We start from the raw sequence: 23,055 nt of genomic DNA, 5'->3' as shown, positions 1-23,055 counted from the left end.
TATTTATTGTTTAGTTACACTATCGATGTAAACTTCATATCAAGACTGATATGTAGAACCTAACAATAAATAAACACAGAGTTGATAATAAGGAAAACATTGGTACCAGTAACACTTTGCACTAAACTAGCTTGGATAGCCGGGCTCATCGCCTCGTGTAATATATACAATACGAAACATTAGTTGATCGACAGAAAAATTACTCACAAAATACACTTCATTGATTTCACGTCATTTGAAAGAACATATCAATAACAGCTTGGAATAAATTCCTCTTTTCAAAACATCTTTACACAGTTAAGTTGGACGTGATTTTTCATGGGATATATATTTAAGTTATATGTCAACTATAACATTAGTATGCCTCTTTACATTTTCTCACTCTGTATTGGTCAGTTTTGTGAAGTCCTTTTTCCCTCGGTGCAAAAGGGAGCATGAGAAACTCTGCAGCTATTTGAATAGCGAAAGACCTCCCCAACCGTCTGAAAATAACTGGAATGTAATAGTTTGACCTTGAAAGGTTAAGCACCATTAACTTCTGAATAATTCTGCAATTTGCACGTTAAAAACAAAGATCAGACTAGGGAAGTTTGTTTTTTGATAGAAACCCGAGAAGTTAAATGTTATATTAAATAACAAGAAATGGAACCTCTTTTTTTTCTTTCTAAAAAATAACATTTACTATAGTTTACCTCCACTTCTAGCAAAAGATTTTCAAGTTCAACTCTTATCTCATTGAAGGATGGACGACTGCTAGGAATTGCTTCCCAACATCTTTGCATCAAACCTAATAGTTTAGGGTGCCCGTTCTTTGGAAGTTCTGGTCGCAGCCCCTGAATGAATGTACAAAATCACAACCGGGTCAGACACAAAAGTGCAAATACTGGTTGAACACTGCAACTTACATACACAGTCACAGTAACATTGATACAATGTTGTATCATTATATAATATATATTTCTGTGTATTAACATTAATCATCAATTATTTATAATATAGGATTAACATTAATCAATTATTCATAATATACTCTTGAATAAATATACCACTTGTGAAAAAGTTTATCAACTATTGAACTTGACCAATTGATCGACACTGAGTGAAATTTGTTGTGAATGGCATTTGATGGGCTAGATTACTCACTGCCATGCAAGTTTAGTGGTTCCTATTCTCATCTGATGGATAATCATTAATCTGATTCTTGATCTAAGTTTGTAGCGAAATTCTCCACCAATTGCTTTTTTTTTGGGACACTGGTATATTGTATAATAAAAACAAATCTTGTATCCAAGGGTTCCATGTTCGAGCACCGCTAGCCCCCCTTGCAGGGAGATACTGTAAATCTCTTTGTGAGTGTTTTTTGAGCCTTAAGGTCTTCCCTTGGACTGGGGCACCATCCCCTCATCCTAAATTTTTTTCATGAAAAAAAATACTAATAAAAAATAATATACCTTCGGGTTTAGAGGTAAAGTAAGAAATCTCAACCATTAAAGATTAAAGTAATACATCTCATCAATTAAGATATCACGCTCTCTCTATCAAGGTTTCATCACTATGGCTTCTCAAAAATTGAGCTCTCACTTTAAAAAGTAAAACATCTCAACCATGCCATTAAAAATAAAATCTCAATCATTAAAGAGAAAAAAATCAATAGCTAGTATTTTAACAAATTTATGATTTATTATGGATGTGCACGTAACATCAACCATTGTTGAGCTTTTCATAAACAATCGAGCTTACCTACTTCATACTCTTTAAATTGAATTGTTCACTTCAGAAAGCCGAATTATAGGGTTACGGACTAATTTTAATTCCTTATGCATAATAAGTCTTCACATGTATATTTTATGTTTCCTTCAAAAAATGTATATTTTATGTTAATTTTTATGCTCTTATATTTGACATTAATTTTTCATAATCTTTTACGCATGTTTATTATTATTTTGTATAAAAATGAATTCACCTATAGTGGGTACAATTATGTGAAACTTGAAAAAAATTAATTCATCTTTAATTAGAGATTATAATGTGCATTAACTATAATTAAATGTATCCCCTCAACAATTTGTCGAGCTCACAATTTTACACATCAAACATAAATCTCAATAATAAATAAAGAACAAACCTGTCTCACACCCAAAGCAGCTTGTAGTGGAGTCATTGTATCATATGGTATCTGAAGTACCAAAAGGAAAAAAAATTATAAAATCATTACAAGAATCTTGCACAATATATACATATATAAAGAATATCGGTTCAAAGAATTGGAAAGGAAGATAAATAAGAGAATAAAGCACTACAAGTCCAATTTCGGCCATACCTTTGCTGTCACTAGTTCCCATAGGACTATTGAAAAACTGAACACATCTGCCTTTTGATCATAAGGCTGGTGGTTTATGACCTTGAGAGAAAATGCAATGACAGTAAGATACCCAATGTAAAACCATAATAAACCAAATATATCACATGTAAAATCAATGTAAAACCTTAATTAAAACAAATACTCTGACATAATTATCTACGATATCACAAGATACTACATATATATTAACAGTTTATGTTGAAGTGTTCAACAAGAAAATGTAAAATAAAATTCTAGATCCCAAACTCAATTAGTCGTCAGAAGAAACATTTAGTTGTTACTAGTAATGAACCAGAACCATTGGCTTTACATTACACAATACTTCCACATGATATTAAAACATGAAAAGCATAACAATTTTTTAGCAAACCTCTGGAGCCATCCATCTATAGGTTCCAGTTTCTGCAGTCATCACTCCCCCCTGAATTAGGAACCGAGCAACTCCAAAATCTGCCACTTTAACAACCTACTCAAAAAAAAAAAATGTCAGTCATGATAAGAATTTAAAAAAAAATAAAAATAAAATCAGCAGCAGCATTTCAAACTTTCAGTAAATTCATACATTGTGAGTATCCATCAGCAAATTGGCTGTCTTCAGATCCCTGTGAATTATGTTGTTTCCATGCAAATACTCCATTCCCTTGCAGACATCAATTGCGAACTTGAGTAATTGAGACAGCTCCAAGACATTATGATTTTTGTGCAAGTAATCATACAGACTTCCCCCAGTCATATACTCTGCAAAAATATACAAAATTTTGAAATATAGTTTGAATACAAATAATGCTTTTACGCTTTTATTTTTATTTCATATTTCAATTAATCAAGGGACTCTCATTTGTGTGAATAAAATGAGGAATATATAGATTGATTACTCATCTTATACGATATTTCATCAAATTTTTACATTGGTGTTTAAATTCAAGTAAGTTTCATAGAACTTCTCCCATGGCGATTCCCATGTTCATTTTAACTTTAAAGTTTCTGCCTCAATCGTATCAATTTATTGTCTCCCAATGATACCATTTTTTCAGGTTTTCAACTAGAGTATCCTTCCTTACAAATATTGTTGTAGAGTAACATAAGAGGCCCTACCAACAAAAGTTTTTCATCAATTATCGGTAATTATTACATTATTGAAAAAGACAAAGAATGGTATGGACATAAGTTCTTTTTTTTAAAATCTATGTCGTGTATAAGAGGGTTCAATTTCTAACTTTAAACCTCTTGGAAGGTGTCATAATAGTGTTTAGTTACGCAAGACATCTCTCAATAAAGGGCACAACTTACTAATTACACATTAAATTGGATATTGTACAACCATATATTAGCATAACCAAATGGATAAATCTAATACCTGTTACTATGCACAAATGTGGACACTTTGTGCAGGCACCAATAAAACGGACAACATTTTTATGTTCTACCTGTCTGCATTCAGAAATACAAAAGTCAAATTGTCAAAATATTTCCAGGTTAGAGAAAGGTAGATGAAAAAGTGAGAATCCTTGCAAAACTATAATTAATGTAAACAAAAGCATTAAAACTAAGTACTTCCTCTGTTTCATATTACGTACCTTTTTAAGGTAGTGCACACTTCTTAGGAAAATGTTAATAAATGTTGTACCGTTATTCTAAAGTGACAATTAATGAGATAGAGAAATATTGCAAATAAGACATTTATAGTGAGATGGAGTTGGTAGCATATAGACTGACATCCAATCCTTGAAGGATTAACCAAGTGAACAGTTGTAAGGAAGCAGCTAAATAAGCAGTTTATTGGCATGATCTACATACTTGACAAAATGTACAAGTCACTAGTGAACCAGAAAAAGAGTAAGGCCTATTTTTCCTTCCTTGAAAAAAATTAAGACTGATAGTTTTGTAGCATGCCAAACCACTTCTTAAGACTTGGTACTTTCTTGACAAAATGTACAAGTCACTAGTGAACCAGAAAAAGAGTAAGGCCTATTTTTCTTTCCTTGAAAAAAATTAAGACTGATAGTTATGTAGCATGCCAAACCACTTCTTAAGACTTGGTACTTGAGTTGATATTTCATTTCTCTCTTTACTCTTTTAAATACATGTAGTTGTTAGAATATAAGAAAATATCTTATAATATCTTGATATTATGCTAGAATATTTAGAATTTAGGATTACTCCCGAAGAAAAAGAGAACATGCTTAAAAGTATAAAAAATTATATGGTACAACAAACAACAATAAAAATATTTATTAATTTTCAGAAAAAAGAATATATAAGAAAAACAAAATATGCAATATGCAGGATTGTCTTAATTCTTAAACCAAGAGCAGCAAAATACAGACCTCAAAATTGCTATTTCTTGAGTAAACTCATCCTCTAAAGCATCATTCAGTTGATCAGATTTCAGAACCTTAACAGCAACATCTTCACCAAGATAAACTCCATGATACCTGTCCGAAATACAAAGTGAATTAGATACACAAGAATATAAGTATGACGATATAGAGCAGAATAGAAAGAAAAATTAAAATATAGAAAAAATAACGGCAAAACAATCCAACATACAAATCTCCACAGGATCCAGATGCTATTTTCTCTCCTATCTTTAATGACCTCCTGTCTATTTCCCAGTCTCCAGATTTTCCTTCTGCTGCTAAGGCTTTCTCCACAGCTGAATGAGAATTTGAAGAATGAGACCATGACCCCTAAAGAAAGGAAGAGTATTGATTACAATATTACATGCTTAGCAAGAGTATTACTGAATCCCAAATATTAGATAAAATTCAAAATATCACTTTAAAATTTGGTTAATGTGTGATTGTCCTAATTTTTCTATAGAGTAATATATTGTGAGATTTTCCAGTGTTGAGAAAAGAGAAAACGGTGGAGAGAATCCATTACATCTGCCAATTGATCATTTGAACCAACAAAGCTAGTGATATCTCCAGATTAATTCTTCTCCCTAATAAAATGACAAATTGACAATCTATCACTGTATGTTTAGTCCTGCCATGAAATATTGGATTTGAGGCAACAAGAAAACAACTTAATTATTCACAGATGAGTGTCATCTGTGTAGCATCTCCAAACCTAAGATCCTAAAGTAACTATTTGTGCCAGATGAATTCACAATTAGTTGATGCCATGGCTCAATATTCTGCTACTGCACTTGGCCTTGCAACGACATTTGTTTCTCAGAAAACTCGTAACTACAAAACTCCTTGTTGAGTGACGACTGCCAAGCCTTATGAACACTATTTAGACGATATCTCTGGCCGATGTAGGACTCTCAGACACCCCCTCACGCTTAGGACTTTGAATCGCTCGACCCAAACACGAAACGCCACTTGACCCCTATCAAAGAAAGCCTTGGTATAGTGTGCTTGACTTGAAGGTTCACACATCCTCTTGCAGGGAAAGAGGAATGAATCCTTCGCGCTTGGTATGAAGTATGGACTAATGTGGACTTCATAACATGGATCTGAACACACCTTAAGCAGAAGATTGGACATCTAAAGTGTAGACAAAATGCGGCTGGGATAACAGAAGTCATGGCTCAATAACAAAATCTAGGATAGACTCTTACCATGTTGAGAATGAGAAATTGTGTGTTACACATCTGAGCTATATCATATGCATACTGAATTATAAAGTTATTACAAAAATACAAATATTGATGTTACCCTATAACTGTATTTACATGATACTAATGCTATCAACCGTGACTACTTATTTACATAATTTTTAACACCAGAATGAGAAATTGTGTGTTACACATCTGAGCTATATCATATGCATACTGAATTATAAAATTATGACAAAAATACAAATATTGATGTTACCCTATAACTGTATTTACATGATACTAATGCTATCAACCGTGACTACTTATTTACATAATTTTTAACACCCTTTTTTTTGAAATATAATTTTTAACACCCTAGATGTGGCGAAAGCAAAATACTTACTAAACAATACAAAATTCTCCTCAACCATTAAACATAAACTATAATCAATACTCCCTCCGTTCCTTTTTAATTATCACTTTTACAGAATTTGTTTGTTTCTAATTAACTGTCACTTTCAAAGTTCAAAATAACATTAAATGTTGTTTTTCCTATATTGCCCTTAGTAATTTATTGCAGAGAGAGAAATATATGAAATATGATATTAAATAATTAAGGTTATTATAGGAAAAACATAAATTGTTGTATCAAAAGTAGTAAAATACATTTATTGTCTTGGTTTGTGTAAAAAGCCAAAAGGTGACAATTAAAAAGGAACGGAGGGAGTAGATATTAGAAAATTCAAATGTATCTCTATCGTCATTAAAACCAGCATAAACCAGAGCAGCAATGAAACCACAAGCTTGCGTAACCTCATTGGTGAAAATCGTATTCCTTAGTATTAATTGTTATTTAAATGAAGTATAACATCAGATATAAGCATTACACTTTCTGTGACTGAAGTGGATTTCTGATGAACAGAGTGGGTTTTCTGAATATTTACTAAAGCTCACGGGCATACATTTTAAGAAAAGGGTAAGATATATATCAACTAAAGTTTATGAAGAGGATTTGTGTACAATGATTTTTAAGTAAAATACAGTTCGACATTACTAAAGACTACTTTGGGACATAGATATCAATAGTAATATTAGTTATCTGTAACAAAATCATAGGTCACTTGACAGTGTCTGTTACTCCTTATGTTTGTGTTCTGCTTTTGGAGATTGACCACGGACACCATTATTTACACAGTAGGGCTACTTGGCAGCTTTGTATTAGATATTTTGGCATCTTGTATGAGCATTGGTTTGAGGGTTTCTCCATCTTCTTTTGATAATTGTGTCCACCCTATAGGCTTTGGTGGCAGGAAAGAGTGTAAGATCTTTCGCAATGCTTTTGCAGGTTCCTATTGAGCATGAGCTGTGGGAAACTAAACAAGCTATAAGCTTTCCAGGATTTGTTAAGTTTGTTGTAAGTGGTCTATTTCTCTATATCCAGTTTTAAAATCCCAAATACTTTTCCTCCCCTAGGATCCTATACTCATAAGCCATTTCCAAGGAAATTGTAGAGTTGGTACTTTTTTGAAAGTTTATTGCAGGAAATACAAGCCTATGAGCATCAAGAATCATTAATCTATTCATTCTTGACAGAGGTAAAATTCAACAATTCAAACAAAACAGATATAAGATTTTGCAGAATCAAGGTCAAGGAGACAAAATGCACCTCACTCCTTGCTACAGCTTTTTCCATAGCAGCATACAAACCATCTGTTTCCTGAGCACAAGATTGCAAAGTAAGCAACAATGGGACTCAGCACAGATCACCGACACAGGAGAAATATAATAACAATGCTCCCTCATAGCCTACAAGCTTATGCCCTGGTTTGAACCAATTAACTTTTAACCCAAATTAAAAGGTCTGATAAAATAATTATTTTTAAGTAAGGGTCTTGCCAACAAGTGCCTAGGGCACTTGTTAAGGATAAAAAAAAGAAACAATTGATATATTTTATGTTTAAAAAGTTACTTTTTAATGTTTCAATGTGTTGAATACACAACTTCCAAGATAAAACTTCCACTTTAAACTTCTTATCAAGTGCCCTAAGGGCACTTGTTAGCATTTCCCTTTAAGTAAATGATCCAGATGAACATTAGTGAGTAACTGGTGTTCGCACCTAATCCATCTTCAAAGCTTAGATGTCAGTATCAGAGTCGAACAGTTTAACCACCAAGTACAAAATTGTATAATGACTTGAAGAGTTATCAAATGCATGCAACAACACAAATGTCAATGTAAAATTTAAATTAATGAACAATGACTGGTTTTAAAGATACAACTTTGCAGAGGTCTTCAAGGGGAAACAAATATCATCAAATTCATCACATGTAAAAGCATACCTCTAGTGGCCATCCGTCCACCACAAAAACATCAAGGGAGTATCCATCAGTAGTGGAAAATACATGTGCTTCACGGATGTTAAGCCCGATATCAGACAGCAATGCGGACAGCTAAAGAAAATAATATTCATCAAAGAAATCATGCTATCCATCAATAGGAAATAATATCCGTCGAAAGAAATCATGCCATTCATCAATTATATTTTAGGGCATTAACAAACTAGAACCTCATACTTCAATATAGTAACAAAATGGAGCTAAGTTTGCACAAAGGAACCCCCAACATCCACCCCAAAGATCTTTTCTATCCAATGTATATGGATTATGTAGGGATAATGATGTGTTAAATTAACAATAATAGGCAATAATACAAATCACTTGTCACCATCAAGAAAACAAATTACGTGTCACTATCAAGAAAACAATGATGCAGAAAATCTTTTTATTAAAACTTCGCTATAATATCCCACATAAGCTTTCAAAAAGTGTGTATAAGCTTCATATGACAGGATACTCCAAAACTTCTCAAAAAATCTCTAGCTATCAAATATCTTCAAATATTGAGGGAACCTTCTATTCCATTACACAAGTTCGACATACATGACAAATCAATAAAACAACGGAAAATAAACCCATAGATTGTATGCAGTGTAGATGAAAAATCTAGCTCATTTACATTAGGAGTTTGAAGTTAACCAAAATATGCAAATTTTAATCATAAAAAAATAAGTTTAACTTTTTGATCATACCTGACTTAAAAGCTTTGGTTTGTCAACAGCAGAAAATATTATTTCATGAACTGGGACACTTGAATGTTCATGCCTGCATTTTACGTTTAACTTATTTTCCACAAGCAAAATTTTTGAATCATGCGGGTAACATTTCACACAAGTAATACTTCAATTTGTAGCATAGATAGATCACACAGAGTTAAAAACTCAAGGTCAAAAGGTCCAATTTCTCCAACACAGGAAGAAGGTTTAATCTACCAGTTGTAATGAATAAATCCATGAAACTTCTAAGTTATATAAAAATAACACAAACACAGGGATACTAGTATATCCTCCAAAATGAAAAGATAATGTGAAAAATACACAAGCACATCAGAGCAAAACAAACTTTCCAAACCGAATGGATTTTTCTATAATGCACATGATGTTTCTGTTGCGCCTCTTGTCTACTTCATATCAATCTGTATATGGGTTGATACAAGAACAGCTTCCTTCTCTCATTTGGCCCCTCCCCCCAAAATAAAGTTATTTTCTTCCTTTAAAGTTAGACATACATGGAACGATGGAACTTCTATCAACATCAAAGTATCCGCTAGTGTTAAGGGTTCATATAATTTCTTCTTCTCAAGTTTCAAATCAAGAAAGTCCTACACCACATGTTCAGTGCACACAGAACAATGGCATAAATAGTAATTTTGAGGCTGGCGAGGTAGATTTGAAAGAGGTGGTTGTGGTGGCTGCGATAGCATTCAGTGCAAAGTATGCTATTAATTTGGCCATGATGCATCCATGTGTTATCATAGGTTTAACACCAATTACATTCCACAACAGCTTTAATCATTTCAGAACTCACTGAATCAATTTCAGCCTTCATTGCATTACAGATTATACGTAAAATCCTGATTTTGACTACCTAGGACTTGAGCATGCATTGAGAGTCTGGGTCCTGCTTTACTCAACATTGGTTCCAAGTCCAATAAATGTGGTTCGTCTTCATTCACTGTTCATGGGTCTAAACAAGCTTATTCCATAGTTAAATCTACTTTTCTCAAGCATTTAGGTGCTTAAGACTATTTTCTGGGCATTGAAGTGAAACGCTTAAAGGGTGTCTCTTTATTCCTTTTAAAAGGAAGGTACATTCAGGACATATTGCCTAGAGCTCACATACCACAAGCAAAAGGCATTTCCATATTTACCAGTTCATATTTTTCCTATACAGTAAAAAAAAGTATGTCAATTTCTCTATAACCCTTAACGGGACACAAGAAATAGTTAAAACAATACTCATCTATCTTAAGGGTACAACAAATGACAACAGTCTTCTGCTCAAAGCTTTGCCAAGACAGCCACTTCATTTAAAACCCTGTTGTGAATTTGTGATGCAAACTGGCTGCTAGCCCAGATGATAGAAGATCAACCTCTGGTTATTGAGTGTTTTTACTTTTTAGGCCCTAAATTGATCTTTTGGTGGTTTAAAAAGTAACAATTAGCAGCAAGATCTAATGCTGAGGCTGAATACAGAAGTTTGGCTGCAACGAAATTTTGAGGATTCAGTCACTACTAAATGTGCTGCATGTGCCAATATTAGAACTTTTGGATTGAATGTGATAATATCAACACTGTCGCTCAAATTCACAATCCTATTTTACATTCTAGAGCTAAATACATGGAGCTGGCGATATTTTTTTTAGAGAGAGTTCTAAAAGAGTCTTGTGGTCCATTGCATTCCATCAACAGGTTCACATACAAACCAAACCTCTATCTACTCAGAGATTCATTATTCTCATAGAGAGCCTTAAAGTGTTTAATTAATTTTCATCGGCACAAGCACCATGAGTTAAAGGGAATGTTCGGGTGTATATTATTCTATATTGCATTGTTGCTTCTATTGCATAGCACATAGTTAGGTGCTTCTACTATTAGTTCTCGCAGCTTCTGTTTCTAGTAGCTTATGTTTGGCTTCTGTGATAGAAGCTTCCTTTCAAATAGAGTCAGTTAGTAACTAACTAACAATTATGGTTAGTAAACGATAATTGGTTTTTTCCTGTTACCCTTAAACTTATAAATACAGAGGACCAGCTTCTGTATCATTTCAAGATTTAACAAATAATTTTTTTAGAAAATTCTCTCTAATATTCTAAGAATACACTTCTCTCAGTTTTTTTGGTCTTCCTCTCATTTTCTCACCTAGCATGAACTCTTAGTAGTTTGGAATTTCTAATTCCACTTGTAACAAGTATATAGAGCTAAATTCCTGTTCTACAAACAAAATTGCAGCCATATTGGGTTCTGATGAATGTAACAAGATAGTCATTTCAAAAGTTTAAAGATAAAGTAAGAATTCACATCACAATTTTATTCAATTGGTACCTCTGGGAAAAGCTGTCAGTTACAAATTTTTCCTTTGTATCCTTGGAGTTCTTCATAACATCCAAATTTAGATCCTCAAGCTTCGAGTAAGTCTCAAACTCAGTTGCCAGATCTCTTGTCCTAATGATAGAAATTACATAAACTATAGATTATGAAAAGATAAAACTGATATTTTCGTTGTGAAACCTTCCTGTGAGTGTATATGCATTATAATACTTCAAATTTCACTGAATACCTCTTATTAGATGCTATGACTCCCCCATTTGTTGCATGAGAAGAAGACTCGGGGCGAGTATGAGTATTAACAATTTCTTGATCTTCACCATCTGTCCTGGTAGCAATATTCTGCCCAGCAAAATGGTATATAGGAGAAGAAAAGTCAGTACAGATCTATGTGTGTCCAACACACATACATATAGTTATGTTCAATCACTTTTGCTTTCTCAAAGTATTATCAGTGTCCATGTATCACTGTTGTTCCAGTGTCCATATTTGTGCCAGCGCTTCATAGGTACAGGCATTAATATGAGAAAAAAAATTACTCCCTTTGTCTCATAATACTTGTTATATTTGCGGAAAAAATTGTCCCAAAAAGATTGTCACTTAGGTTTCCAATGTATTAATTTTTTTCCAACTGTACCCTCTAATTAATACAATTTACACCCTCAAGTTTTTTTAAGCAAAAGTTATAGTGCCAAAGCATCGCATGGCAGAAATGACATCCAACTATGTTGGCACCCAAGATCACCATCTATCATTTGTAACACCCCTAATAAATTTATTAAAATAAAAGAAAATAATAGAGTTTGGGGGACTATGCCAAAAGCCAAGGGTACAATCATGAGAAACAGACTACAATCGCCTCATTAAAAACCTTAAAAGGAAAAACCAAAGGGATTGAAAAAGAGTGCGGTGTAAAAAAGCTACAAATCAAATACAAAACTCATGATTAAGAAATCATTTAAAACGGAAGTTAGGAAGATGGTTCCTATTTCTAAAAAATTCCTCGGAAATGAGAGATAGAATTACATTCCACCATTGAAACGAGAATTGGACACAACATAGGATACAAGTTGGCTAGCACAGGTATTTCCTTTGGTGAATATATGCAAGCAGAAGAACCTCATTTGTTTGGTAAGAATCAAACAACTATCTTTGCATTTATATTCTACACCGATGAGAATACACTAATAGTTAATAAGGATAAATCAGTAAAATCATCGTTCTCTTTCTTTTATTTATCATTTTTTTCCGTAATCTATGTGAAATTATCAAATGCGTCAATTATTGTGTGACACAAAGAGTATCATTTTTCAAATTATCATGATGAGCTACTAAACATGAAGTTTCTAATTCTAGAAGTGATTCAAAATTTGGAACAAAAGTAACAACAATACCTCCAATAAACGAATATGGTAAACAGGACGCTTATCAGGATCTCTTGCCAAATCAAGAAGACTCCTATGAAGTAATACATCTTCAGCTCTATCAACATTCACATCAAGTCCATAACTGAAAATAATAACAATATCCATATTTTCATCACTTCAATTTCTTACTGCTCAACTCAACTCAAATCATAGCTAAATAATTTGAACGCATAAAATTGCGCGAAGGACATTCAAATTTTCAAATAGTAAAATCCAAAAACAATTCAAATTCAAAACAACAAAAACAGTGAGAAAATGAAATTGAACAGTGACGATCGAATTGATGAAGAGAACCTTGGAGGCAAACGATTGAAGTGAGAATCAAGCTGTTCACGAAACTCGGGATTCGATACGGCTTGTTCATGACCGGTTTCAACCAAACGGTTATAAACGTCGGTTCTGATATCGTAGTTACTGTAACCGCCACCGAAGGAACGCGGTGGTGATGAACTCTCTCCAACGCCTTCAAGTAAATCCATTGCTATTGATATTTTGGTATAGATCAAGATTGTTGCATGGTGAAGAAGAAATAGAAAGGAGGTTGAAAATTGCAGAGAAAAGAGAGAAAGAGAAAAGAGAAAGAGGATCTTTGACTCTGGTTTTACAGTTGAGAGTGGAAAAGAAGCAAGGGTAATTTCGTCAATTGGATGGGTATGTTGTAAGATTAAGGGGCAGGATATTGTGATGTTGCTTTCAGGGTAATTAAAATTATTTCTCGTATCATTATTATAAACAAAATTTTGTATCTTTATTATAAACAAATATCTATTCTTTACATTTATTAGATGATTAGTGTATAAAGACCGAATATATTAGTTATTGAAATCAGACGGGGCATTTTATTGGCATACTATGGATGTTTTATATGTTTCCCAAAAGCACAAAACAAATTTTAAACACTACATCAAAACAAATTTCAAGAGAATATATTGAAATGATACGATAATAAATAAACTAAAAACACCAAAACATAATGACGCTATCAATCCAACAAAAATCAAATTTCAAGAGTAGTCGCTCATAATTATTTAAACGGTTGATGAGTATATCAATGACAAAAATATTGGAGAACGCCTTAAGTTTGATTTTAATAGGAAATGTCATGGATTAATTGAGATATTGTTTGTATGAGTAAAGAAACTGGTGGTCTAGGGGTGAGGGGGTTGAGGGAGTTTAATATAACATTGCTTGGTAGGTGGTGTTGGAGGGCGTTGGAGGGGGGAGAGAGAGAGAGAGAGAGAGAGAGAGAGAGAGAGAGAGAGAGAGAGAGAGAGAGAGAGAGAGAGAGAGAGAGAGAGAGAGAGAGAGAGAGAGAGAGAGAGAGAGAGATAGATTATGGTATTAGGTGTTGGGTGTTAGGTACGGGGAGGTAAGGGGACAATTGAGTTATGGGGGAGGAGGAGGTTCTGTGTGGTGGAGGAATTTTAACTAGATTAGAAAGGGTTAGGGTCTGATGGATAGTGGTTGGTTTCGTGTTAATATTAACCGCGTAGTGGATAATGGGCTAGGTACTCTCTTTTGGTGAGATCCGTAGTTAGGCAGAGCTCCCTTGAGTGATAGATTTAGTCGGCTTTATGATTTATCGCTTACAAAAGTGGTAACAGTGGCTGGCAATATATACTCATTCGGTCATGGATTGGATGGTGTGGTGTGGCGTGGCAGTGGTGTAGGAGGTTGTTTGCTTGGGATGAGGAGTTGGTCGGGGAGTGTGTCGAACTATTGAATTATGTTGTTTTGTAGTCTGATAGGGAGGACATATGTGTTTGAAATTTACATCCTTCCCATCGTTATACGGTGTGCGACACTAACAACATCTTGGTAGTGGATGGTGGTATGTTTCATGACAATAGTCCAGTTTTGTAGTTAAAGGCAGACCGTTAAAATCAATCTTTTTGTGTGACGTTTATTACTCAACCGGGTGCCTACAAAAGAAAATCTGGTTCGCTGAAGGGTTCTGACAACAAATGATCAAATCTGTACTGGGCTCTGTGGCATGCAAGAGGATATGGACCATTTATTTTTCCATTGTAAGTTTTATGGCCAGTTATGGTCTTTGGTTTCAGGTTGGCTAGGTTGGTCATCGGTTAATAAAGGATCGGAAGCATATTGTTCAGTTTGGAAGGTTAGGTTGATCTTCCAAACAACTACATGAAGGTTTTCATATTATTTGGTTAGTGGTGGTGTGAGTGATTTGGAAAGAGAGAAATAAGCGTATTTTCCATAAAAAAAATATAGGAGCAGCTGCAAGTGTTGAGTGAAAAAGTAAAACTTCATTCTTTCTGGTGGTTGAAGTCGAAATACATCAAGTTTGACTTTGATGACCAACTTTGGAGGCTTAACCCCTTTTTTCTGTTTGTTAGCTATTTTTTCATTTTCTATTATCTCTCTCTCTCTCTCTCTCTCTCTCTCTCTCTCTCTCTCTCTCTCTCTCTATACTTTAATGTAACCGACGTTTTTCCCGTGAGTTCCATTTCTCACACCTTGTGGAGAAGGACTTATTGATATGTGGTAATATAATACATTTTTGCCTCTTCAAAAAAAAAAACTTGAGTTTTAATACATAACCAAAGTGTGTGTCAAAAAAATACAAGACCAAACTAATAGATTCAGCAAACCAACAAGATAATCTTTAAAATTGTCATGATTACCAAAAACAAGATGAGAGTAAGTCATTCATATTAAATGAAGACACTCATTCACAAATTTCTTATGGGAAATCAAACATACAAATTGAGTAACATGACCAGAGATGTTGATCGACAAAGCACGGCTAACACCTAGCAAAGATAAAATATCCAAACATAACTTAAAAGAAACATCACAATCAAAAAACAAATGACATGATTTTGTCGTTATGGTAAAAAATAGTTCTTAAACTCAAAAGTTTTGGATCAATTAAAACTAAGCTTGTGTTTTTAGAGAGATGTAAATATAAATATTTTGAAAGTGATCTTTAAACATGAAGGTCTTCTTTGCCTTTGAATGTGTCATCACTCCCTCATCCTTTTTTTTTAAAAATTATTATTTATTGTAATTTTTTTAATTAAACATGCACACGACATGTTATTGCAATTAGCTGAAAGAACGACACTATAAATTCATGTACATTGCATATGTTCGTGGAGCAGATGGCTTGACCACTCACTTCTAACAAGTAACAAGACATTTTTTTACCACTCACATATATAGAGAAGGGAAGGGAATGTTTGTGCAAATAGGTTAGCTAGCTTTGACCTTACCCTTTCCTTTTCTAATTTAAATTTATGGACAGATTTTTCAGACTTTATCAAGGAGTACAGTAGGAACATGTTGGTATATATGCCCAATTTCAGATTTATTAACTTTTGAAAAAGTCCTTGACATAATCCCCTTTTCTTTCTTGTATTTCTCTTCTTTTGGTCATATATTTTGCGTGGTGCTACTTGCATCACTTGGTTAAAAAAAATGTTGTAATATGACCATTAGAGTCACTATTATTAATAAAAAAAAAATCTCATTCCTCAATTTTTTCACATGTTCTCTATATTTTATATCAAATCTTCTACATTTTATTATTCTCAATAATCTTTTACGTATAAACCCAAACTTTTTTTAAGGGAAAAACTCAAACTTATATATACTACTTTGAAGTTTGACGTTAGTATATTTTTAAAAATATCGCTACTTTTTTTTATAGAAACCTATATCTTTCTGAAATTTAGCTACTTTTTTTATAGAAACCTATATCTTTCTGAAATGATATGTTCGCATGTTGCAGAATTTAGATATTTTCTTACCTTACAAATTCAAGACACTAACGCGAGGTGAGGAGTGATGCCCAATTGCAGGCTCACTATTTGACCGATACCATATTTGGGTTCCTGCCATATTTAACTGTCTATTCAGCCAACCGGCAAGATTGAAACGACGATGTAAGAAAAAACACGATAAAATATATTTTCCCTAGTACTAGTATTTTCTTAATAATTTAAAATAATCTTTAAAAGATGCATTGAAAATCAAATAGTGATACTTCTAGATCATGATTCGAGTGTGATTGAATAATTGAATAATTGAATCAACCACAATTCAATCGGTTCAACATTATTCAACAAGATTAAAGTAAAGTTTAGATGAACCCAATCAACGAACTCATTAATTCACAATTGAATATGCTGATTCGGTCCAATCTTTACAACGTTAAAGTTTTCTTTTTTAAGGAACTAAATTAAAGTTTTCTTCATGTCTGTCCACTTGTATATTTGCCATTGATTTCTAATATTTGGTAGGTCTTAGGTAGTTTTCTTTTTCAGCCCAATCAATATCCAACAAAACAAACTACTCCCTCCGTCCTGGATTAACTGAGCCATTTACTAAAAAAAAGTGTCCCAAAATAACTGAGTCATTTCAATTTTCAATACTACTTTCATCATTCCCAAATCAATATATTCTACTTTTTCCCCTTTATAACTCTAATTAATACTACTTTCATCATTCCCAATTCAATATATTCCACTTTCCCCTTTATTTATACATTTTTCTTAATAAGTGTGAAATGAGCCAAGGGCTCAATTAATTCGGGACGGAGGGAGTATAAGATATTGTGAGACATTATGACCAATATCCGTTTGTGTGTGATAGGAAAATACTACGTATATACACCAAAATGAATTGTGGACATAATTGATTCAAGTATAGAAGAATACACCCAATCCACAAAATATATTTAACTAATTAACTCACCTTCTTTTGCTATATATATAAATAATATATACATTGGTCACGCATATTAATTAACTACAAAACTACAAGTATATAATAGTTAATGGAAAACCTAGGAGGAAACACAATGGCAATGGCTTTCATTCCTGATTCAGAGTTGTTGCCGATGGTTAATGTTGATAATGCCAAGCTTTCAAGAGAAGAAGAGAGACGTGAAAATGTTGATGAAGAGAATAGACGCAAGGACCTTGCTATCAACCAATGCATGGGCGAAAAAGATGCCAATTTGGATGCAATAATTGCTCGCTATGCGGAGACTATATTGTCTATAAACAAGTACAACTTACGTAACTTAGGTAGGGTTTTGGTGCTTCATTTTTCTATCTTTAGTTATTAAGTTGGCAATTTCTATGGTACTCCAAACAAAATTGAGTGTTTTGGTACTCTCAAATGTTTAACCAATAGAAAATAGCCATTTCAATTAAATGATCTATGTCAGCATTATTAAATATTGGACAAATTATTATTTCAGTCAAGTAATTAATTAATTTTTTAATTAAAACAAAACCAAATCATTAACCGCCAATTTTCTCTCCAATCTTCATCATCTCAAAAGTAACCTCCTCCTTTTCCTTTATATAAGAACACAAAACTTCATCTATGTACCAATTTCATCTCAAACATCTTTGAACAAAACTTCATTTATGTTCCTTTGTTTCTTTCTCCATTAATTTTGCTTGAAATACTAGTACTGAATTTTAATTGGAAAATTGATGGCATGGCTTTCTTGTGTGACCTTTTTTCTTGTATTTTCATGGTACAATTTTATGTTTTTTTTATTTGTTTTTCTATCGGTACACTACTAGAAAAAGCAAAATTAGGGAGGGAAATTAGTGACGGAATTAGAGAGGGATTTCATGTTTTCCCTCACTAAATTTCCCTCACTAATTTTTGCTTTTTTAGTAGTGGTATTTTCAAATATACCTGATTTCTGCTTTGCATTATAAATAAGGGAAGTTATGTGATCGTGATTCACGATGTTTTTCTTTAATTGAAAGTTAATGTTAGAGCCAATTGTTTCGTGACATGGGTTAGTTTAAAGTGTAATCTTCATATTTGGGATGAAGAAGAACTGGGATGAAGGAATAGAAGAATGGACTTCAACGATTGAAATTTGTTTTCAATTAAATCAAATTAAAATTAATTATATCATAAAATAAAAGCCTCAAAGTGTAAAACTCACAAGTTTGGTGGTGCTAATTCTATAATCTACTCAAACTTACTTGTTCCATGCTGTCAAAAAACTATTGGTTATTTTAGTTTGGAGTATTGGTACGTATAAATATTTGGGTGTACGGTAGAAGGAGCCTATTAAGTCATCTAAACAAAAAAATTCATTTTCTTCTTCATTAAATTTTTTCATTCTATTCACTAGATCAAAAAAAATCATTTTCTTCTTCATTAAATTTTTTGCCATTAAAAAAACATGGAGATGAAATATCAACAAAAAGAAATTTAGTAACACACGTAACAGTTAAAACATAACAGAATCAGTATCTACCTATCTAAAACAATTCACTTACTTTTTTTTGAGCATAATTATTCTTCACTTACTAACGTCAAAAAAATTATATTAATTGAAGGCTACCCCACTAATCAAGACTTCAACTACGACAAATTAGCACCATTATTTCATTTTCACTTGAACAATGCGGGTGATCCATTTGTTGGAAGTAGTTTCTCTCTGAATTCAACTACATTTGAAGTTAGCGTGCTTGATTGGTTTGCAAATCTTTGGAACATAGACAAAAGTGAGTATTGGGGATATGTCACAACCGGTGGAAGTGAAGGAAATCTTCATGGAATTTTAGTAGGGTTAGTTTTTTTACGTACAACTTGTTCATATATCTATAATAATTATTATACACAACATGTATAGTACTTGATTTATACATTTGTATACAGGAGAGAACAATTTCCAGATGGAATTCTATATACTTCACAAGAGTCACATTATTCGATATTCAAAATAGCAAGAATGTATAGAATGCATTGTGTGAAGGTTGGTTCTTTATTCTCGGGTGAAATTGATTGTGTTCAACTAGAGGCCAGTCTACTTGCCCACAAGGACAAACCAGCCATCATCAATCTTAACATAGGTATTTCCTATTTACTAATTAAATTTGTATTTGGAAACAATATATTCACTTGTACAAAACAAGTTGAAATGATGGTTACTTTGTTGTAGGGACAAGTATTGATGATCTTGATCTTGTAATACAAACACTAAAGAAATGTGGTTTTACTCGTGATCGATTCTATATTCACTGTGATGGAGCTCTATTTGGAATCATGTTGCCTTTTATAGAACAAGTGAGTTTAAATTATTTTCATAAACTTTTTTTTTTTTTGAAAAATCTTTGGTATTCTATAAGCAAATTTTATTCAAAATAATTAGGGAAAATTACACTAACCTCCCCTGAGGTTTTCTTAAACAACACATAGACCCCCTCTATTTTAATAAAAACACTCACCTCCCCTCTATGAATCAACTGTTAACACCGTTCAGACTTCAATTTTCCTAATTTCTTTATTAACAATTCTAATGTCCTTACACCATGGCACAACTCTGCTTTACTCTGATTATTGTGCTTCAATATTCACTTTACCTCAGTTCTCCGCTGACGCTCATCTTCTTCTTTTTCAACATTTTGATTTATGGAGTGAAGTGATGTTGCTGAACTTTTAAAATGCTGAGATTGTTATTCTGAGCGAGGATTATATAGTTTCATGGATTCTTTTTCATATATCTGATTTGTAAGGAATTGGTTACTGATAATTGGGGATAATGTAACGAGGTTCTGTCAATTTTTGTTTTTTTTATTTGCACCTATTGAACAATCTTGGTGCAGCAGAAATGAATTTTAAAAGATAAATAATGAATTTTGGGGATAATAAATTTTGGTGCAGCAGATAATGTAGCGGCAATTCCTTCATCCATAATAACATGTATATATAAGCTATCCATTCACATTGATTTTGAAAGATAAATAATCTTTCTCTGTATTATGATACTTGTAGCCTTTTCAAACATAAAACCACAATCTAATTTTATGTAGGAAACAAATCCCTACTGCAAATTGCAGTCTTGAACCTCAGGGGAGTTATTTATGCTTACCGTAGAAGAAGGAGCACTCCGACTTATTCAAACTTCCGTTAAGAAGAGACTAACGGTGTTAACTTATAAGGGAGGTGTGTGTCAATTATAGAAATAAATAAGGGAGGTTAGTGTTAGTTTTTAAACTAGAGGGGGTCTATGTGTTGTTTAAGCAAACCTCAGGGGAGGTTAATGTAATTTCCCAAAATAATTAAATATAAAAAAATGATATGACATTAAACTATTGAATGTTAGGTATCATATCCAACAAAATTATAGGATACCAATGTATTCATCTATTTTTAACAAAATATTTGTTATTTTCAGAACACTGGGTTGAGTCTAACTCAACCTTACAAAATCGATTTTTAAGGTGAAGTGTGTCATCCTTTACATTACTGACAAAAAAAACATTTTCATATAGGAAAAAGTATTAACACAACTAATTGAATGAAAATTATTCAAATTTACTTGAAAACTATGATTATGTAGAATTCTTAACTCAAGCAAGGCTTCGTGTTTAATTTAAGGATATACCCTAAATGAATGATTACTTGATTTAATCTAAAATATTGTTTTGGTGATTTTACAGGCTCTAAGGGTTAGCTTCAAGAAACCTATCGGCAGTGTAACTATTTCAGGTCACAAGTTTTTGGGATGCCCATCTCCTTGTGGTGTTGTGATAACTCGTTTGAAATACATCAATGCACTATCTAGAGATGTTGGCATCATTGCTTCAAGGGATGCCACAATCACGGGTAGCCGTTGTGGGCATACTCCAATCTTCCTTTGGTATGCTCTCAAAAAAAGGGGTTTAATAGGACTTAAGAATGAAGTGCATAAATGCATAATGAATGCACGATACTTATTTGATCAACTACGTGATGCTGGAATTGGTGCAATGTTAAACGAGTTTAGCAACATAGTTGTATTTGAGAGGCCCCTCGATGATGACTTCAATCGTAGTTGGAATTTGGCATGCAATGGGAATATTGCACATGCGGTAGTGTTACAACATGTTTCTGTCCAAATGTTGGACACCTTTGTTCATGAATTTATTGAACAACGATCCGTTTGGTCAAAAGATGAACAATTTCAACCTCTATGCATTGCAAATGATGTTGGTTCCAAAAATTGTGCTTGTTTGATGCACAACTTATCACATTAGCTAAAATTTATAAGAAGTTCATTAAATAATTGACTCAGTTAATAGGGTCATTGGTCATGTACGTAATATTGCATAAAAATAATTAGTTCTTGTATTGGGGAGTGGGGACCGTTTTGTTAGAAATAGACTCTATATGTCACCCTTATTATCGTTTTTATAATGATTTTATTTGTTACTATTTGTTTGTTGTTACACTCTTTTTTCCTTCATCGGATTTTATCTCATTGAGGTTTTCGGATAAGGTTTTTAGCGAGGTAACTATATATGTATTCCATTGTTATTTTTTTGAGTTTTGGTCTAATCTCCCCAAATCATACTCTCCTTTTTATCTTTATTTTAATGATATTAGGGTGGCAAAAGTTGTGATTTTTTTGACCCCATGATATGATGTATATACACTCTAATTTTCATTATTTTCCCATGGATGTTGTGCTCTATATGTGAAATTTCATTCAAGTTATAACTTTAAAATTTTAACAACATTTCCCCCAACTATCATACTACAATTGTTTTAATACAATTATTATGTCATTGTATGTATACACTTCATATAAAATAAAATTATTTTATTTTAATTTATTTCACTCTGTTATACCTAAGTATTTTTATATGACTTGAACTGCAAGCAGCAAACTCTTTGATTTTAGCCCATGAAATGCACCACGCCATTCACTCATTTTGGCCCGCTGGATAAACTTTAGCTCAAATTCCATCGGTAACTACTGTGGTTAAAATCCAGCGGCAATTAACTGTCGTTGGAGTTAAACTTGTAATTTCATGGTGTTACTTAGCTTTATTAGAAGTTGGAAATTTGTTTTTTCTGTTATTTTGGAAAATTAAATAAAAAATGAATATTGAACCCCATGGGGACTTCGTCATCACCCCCATTGCTGGCCTTCTACGCCATCTTAACCTATCTCCTTCCTAAACCTAATTTCTCAACTTGATGTCAAAAATCTACTTTAGTAAAGGTATGAACCACGCTTAAACTATAACTAAGCAGAAACATACTCCAAACATCTACATGGTCAAAAAGGTGAATTGATGACAAGCACGTGATGGTGCAAAATCATTGCAACAACGTGGTGGAGAATCAACATCAGAGCTTAACGGTGACATGGTCACTACGAGTTTCGTTCTCTATCAAGCTTTATTTTTAAAGGAAAAAAAAAATAAGCAAGTCCATATGGTATATTTTGGACAATTTGATAGATTCGACCCAACAAAAATATGGAAAGTTATCCTA

The 23,055-nt window shown here is 33.0% G+C and overlaps 2 protein-coding genes across 3 annotated transcripts; one reads left to right on the top strand and one right to left on the bottom strand.

Annotated features, from left to right (window-relative positions):
* Positions 1-115: 115 nt before the first annotated feature.
* LOC146958301 (serine/threonine-protein kinase STY8-like) lies at positions 116-13,367 on the bottom strand. 2 transcript variants are annotated; one of them, XM_085739812.1, is made up of 16 exons: positions 13,078-13,367; positions 12,751-12,865; positions 11,589-11,698; positions 11,354-11,473; positions 9,002-9,074; positions 8,253-8,363; positions 7,579-7,629; positions 4,913-5,052; positions 4,690-4,797; positions 3,720-3,793; positions 2,925-3,100; positions 2,733-2,828; positions 2,321-2,401; positions 2,126-2,176; positions 693-833; positions 116-548 (listed from the first exon to the last, which is right to left on the bottom strand). In XM_085739812.1, exons 1-16 carry the CDS (start codon positions 13,260-13,262, stop codon positions 522-524), a joined length of 1,659 nt encoding a protein of 552 aa, XP_085595938.1. In that variant the 5' UTR covers positions 13,263-13,367; the 3' UTR covers positions 116-521. The 2 variants fall into 2 exon arrangements, with proteins under 2 accessions (XP_085595938.1, XP_085595939.1); XM_085739813.1 differs by lacking the exon at positions 7,579-7,629.
* A 4,201-nt stretch (positions 13,368-17,568) lies between these two features.
* On the top strand, positions 17,569-22,151 carry LOC146958300 (alanine decarboxylase-like). Its single transcript, XM_085729995.1, has 5 exons — positions 17,569-17,840; positions 19,128-19,359; positions 19,450-19,643; positions 19,733-19,857; positions 21,234-22,151. The coding sequence occupies exons 1-5, from the start codon at positions 17,588-17,590 to the stop codon at positions 21,807-21,809; spliced, it is 1,380 nt and encodes a 459-aa protein (XP_085586121.1). The 5' UTR covers positions 17,569-17,587; the 3' UTR covers positions 21,810-22,151.
* The last annotated feature ends 904 nt before the right edge of the window (positions 22,152-23,055 follow it).

The sequence above is a fragment of the Medicago sativa genome, chromosome 1 (genome assembly GCF_051527215.1).
Source record: "Medicago sativa cultivar Bolivia chromosome 1, Bolivia_mono, whole genome shotgun sequence".
Taxonomy (NCBI): domain Eukaryota; kingdom Viridiplantae; phylum Streptophyta; class Magnoliopsida; order Fabales; family Fabaceae; genus Medicago; species Medicago sativa.
This window is presented reverse-complemented; position numbering and strand designations above follow the sequence as displayed.